The sequence below is a fragment of the Myotis davidii genome, unplaced genomic scaffold (assembly GCF_000327345.1).
Source record: "Myotis davidii unplaced genomic scaffold, ASM32734v1 scaffold226, whole genome shotgun sequence".
NCBI lineage: Eukaryota > Metazoa > Chordata > Mammalia > Chiroptera > Vespertilionidae > Myotis > Myotis davidii.
The window spans coordinates 4,085,091-4,089,140 of NW_006297224.1; the positions used below are offsets into that span (position 1 = coordinate 4,085,091).

A 4,050-nucleotide genomic window follows, 5' to 3' on the forward strand; every position below is an offset into this window, starting at 1 on the left:
CCCAGGTTCAAATATATTTTACAAGTTTCTCAAGCTGAGAACCACTGTCGTGAGACTTGGCAGTTTCTTTTATTAACTGATTATACCAAGAAATTCATTTTAAATTATGGGATAAAATTATACTAGAGAGACCAAATTTTAAAAGATATCGTTTATTTAATCGCAAAAAGATGAGCTAGCTACCTATCCTTTCACCCAAAGTTTCTGTAACTGGGGCAAGTTAAATTTCTGAGTTGTAGAGGAGATTTTAGTAATGGCTATGAACTAGATTTCAATGACCTCCCATGTTCTTAAGCAGCCAACAGAACTGAACAGAACAATTAGAAAACTGCAATAACTGACAATTATATAAGATATTGAGAATTCAAAATAATTCTGATCAAAAGTTATCAGAGGATACTAAATAAAGCCCTGAACTTGCATATAATGCCCATTGAACTAAGTCATCATTACAGAGGTTAATTCTTTGCTTGGAGCAAACTTCAGAAATGTAGAAAAAGCAATAGGAAAAACGTTTTTTAAAAAGCAGAAATCCATGTAAGCAGCTACCTTAAGGTGACCAGGAGTACCTAGTATTCTTTTCCCCTCAACATGAATCTATGTCATATATAAACAAAAATGGTTTTACCTTATAAAAATTGTAAAAAGGAGAAAAGTTTATGTTCAGAAATGTTACAAATTCTCAAAACAATAAATAAGCACATAATCAAATGAAAATTTCAAAACATATTCTTAAGATTATAGATGGTTGTATCTCCTGCACTAGTAAGACACACACAGAGAGAGAAGATGGAGAGAATTTACTGCTCTTCAAATTCCTTCTTTCATATAATGATCAGGGATGAAAAAGAACTGTACTTCCTGTTGGAACTGCCCCAACAGGTCAGACTCAAGTTGCCCCCTGACTATGGCAATGGGATATGACACAAAGTTTACATTTCTCTTCTATACTAGTCTCCAAACATTTTAACTGTTTCTCTAGTTACCATTGGGCATCTAGGCGGAATGGCCAGCCACAGTTTATGTCTTTCTTAAACTTTCTTAAACTTTTCATTTTCAATCCTTGGGAGTTTTATCCTCATCCCAAACTTGCAGTAGGCTAAGGTAAAAATGTTCTCTCTCTCATGCAAAGATCAGTGCAACTCCTCCAAGCCACTGTTTTCCATATTGTGAGTCACCCGTCAAGGAAGTTCAAATCTGTGGCTTCACAATGTCAACATGAGGTCCTCTTGGTTGTTGTAGCCGGAGAAGGGACACCTGGCAGGTTGCACACTGGCTTTTCTGTTTAGGCCAAGAAATGACACATCACTTCTGCCCAAAGCCCATTGGCTAGAACTGGTCACATAAGTCCTGCAGAGAGCTTTAAAAAATGTAGGGAAGCAAATGAAATGTTTCATGAGCAGCAGCCAGAGTCATTTTAACTGTTTTGCCCTCTATTTTAAATGGCTTTTCTTTTCATTTATCCTACATAGAGATCCACTAACTTTACAGTATATGCCTCATCCAGGCTCTTGTGAATAATCACCCTCATCTCGTGACTTTAAAGATTTTTATTCTATGCCCCCGAAATTGCAAACTTTTTACAATACACCCTTGGTAAATAGTCAAAAGTATGTTCATTTGAGTTTAGAATATCTTCTATAGACCATTCTTAATTTCATGGGGGTGAATGTTTCTTAGTATACAATGATATATGTCATAGATTCAGTATAATTATGATATTAAACAAGATGAAATAATATATTCTGTTTCTTTCTAATATCCTTTTTTATTTTTAAATGTATTTGTATTGATTTCAGAGAGGAAGGGAGCAGGAGAGAGAGATAGAAACATCAATGATGAGAGAGAGAATCATTGATCAGCTGCCTCCTACAACCTGGGCATGTGCCCTGACTAGAAATCGAACCCTGAACTCCTGGTTCATAAGTCGATGCTCAACCACTGAGCCATGCAAGCTGGGTCTAATATCCCTTTTGAAAAAGCTCAAAATTTTATTGAATGTTCTATCCGAAGCAAAGCCTCAAGCGTTGGTCTACAACATTATGACCTCATGTGCTTGACTCCGTTTATTTCATATGCCGAGTGCATAAATTGTCCCTGAAACACAGTACATAGTCATACTTTCTACTTACTCAGCTGGTCTTTTTTGTTTGACCTTCCAGAGAGCAGCCCTGGACTGCACAACAATAGGTTGGGGATCGTGTACGCTCATTGGAGTAGCCATTGGTGACAAAGGATTGACTATTTCTCCAGTAGAGATAATAATGGGCCGTACTATCAATGGAACATCATTTGGTGGTCAGTTATGCTTTTTCTGTTTATTTTCTCCATAATAGTACTAAAATTGAAATGAAAATAATTTAAGTACTGAGTATCTAAAATACATCTAAAAACTATAGGAAAGCTATTCTAATAATTACTTGAAAGTAAACAGTTTGTATAGTAGAAATACTACAACTTGCAAACAGAAGTTCAATTTGCATTAAAATAAACAACGGAGAGAAACAAAAATCAAACTTGGACTAAACACAGATAATTTCTTATGCAGAAATATAAATAATCTTAAATTTTTCCTATGAATAAAAAATTTAAGAGAGATAAAAATAAAGAAAAAATAAAATATGAGAGGGAATTTGATCTATTTGGAGGAAGCCAAATCTGACCAAATAATTTCATTCATTCAACAATGATTAATCTACTTGCTCATCATTCAACAATGATTCTTTATTTGGACTTTTGGCCAAATTACAGGTTTCAAGGGTAGAGATTCAATCCCAAAGCTGGTTACTGATTACAAGAATAAGAAATTCAACCTGGATGCACTGGTGACCCATACCCTGCCTTTTGACAGAATCAATGAGGCATTTGACCTAATGCACCAAGGAAAAAGGTAAATTACCAAACAGATGGGTAAGTGGTTTGAAAAACCTTTATGATGACTTTTTTTTTTGATGTTTAAATTTTTATTTGATGTTTAAATCTAATCAGTTTCTTTCCTGACATTTTTCACATCATCAGACATACTAGAGGTGCTTAAAAGATGAAATAGTGTCCATTTGGGGGGGGGGAACCCCAACATCACTTTCTTTCACAGACAATCATTAACTTAGTTGGGGCTGCTCCCTACGAGAGAGGTTTCTATCCTAGAACATCAAGTCCCTCTGGTACAACATAGCCCGGCTCTGGGATCACTATGTTTGACCGAGTGCACCCTGCAGGCCCTTCCTTATCAGAATCAGGTGAAAACCACAGAGATGTGAGCAGGGAGTGGCAGGTATCAGATACTTAAAGGATGGCCCAACTCTCTCATCCTCTTGATTTGTCAGAGGTCTCCTGTAAGAGACATCCGACCTATAATTTTAGCTGTAGTGTGCTCCCTTCCCATCAACCCTGAGAGCTGATTTATAGAACTGTCTCATCTGGGGGATCCCTAGCAATGGGGAGTACATAAGGCTGGGATCAGTGATTTTTGTTAAAATGATCAAGCATAGCCCTGATCAATAGCACCAAAGGAACAATGTTGCACAGAGGAGACGCAGGACAAAAGAGCAAAGAAAAGACAAGACATTACAAAATGGGGGGTGGGGGACCTAGAGTTAGTTGGCAGGGGTTTGATGCAGAGAAGCAATGTCACAAAAGAAGAAACTAGGTCCACGGTGTGAGGACACAGGATACTTCACAGGATAGAAACCTGAGAAAGTGTCCCTAGTGTCTGACATGAACTCCCTAATTTGAAACATGTTAGCTACAACATTCAATAAAAATAAAAGAGATAAACATGCCTTGGCTGGTTTGGCTCAGTGGATAGAGTGTCGGCCTGTGGACTGAAGGTCCAGGTTTGATTCCAGTCAAGGGCACATGCCCGGGTTGCGGGGTCAATCCCCAGCGTGGGGCCTGCAGGAGGCAACCAATCAATGGTTCTCACTCATCATTGATGTTTCTATCTTTCTCTCCCTCTCCCTTCCTCTCTGAAATAAATAAAAAATATATTTTTGAAAAAGAGATGCTATATTCCTTTCATGCTTGAAAAGAGAAGACCTGGAGAAGTTC

The 4,050-nt window shown here is 37.5% G+C and overlaps 1 protein-coding gene across 1 annotated transcript in view; it reads left to right on the top strand.

Moving 5' to 3' along the window:
* Positions 1-4,050, top strand: part of LOC102752501 (alcohol dehydrogenase 4) — a 30,867-nt gene that overhangs the window by 26,017 nt on the left and 800 nt on the right. The window contains exons 7-8 of the mRNA XM_015569970.1: positions 2,163-2,298; positions 2,752-2,890. Of these exons, the coding sequence (XP_015425456.1) occupies positions 2,163-2,298; positions 2,752-2,890 (275 nt within the window). The remainder of the gene's footprint in view (positions 1-2,162; positions 2,299-2,751; positions 2,891-4,050) is intronic.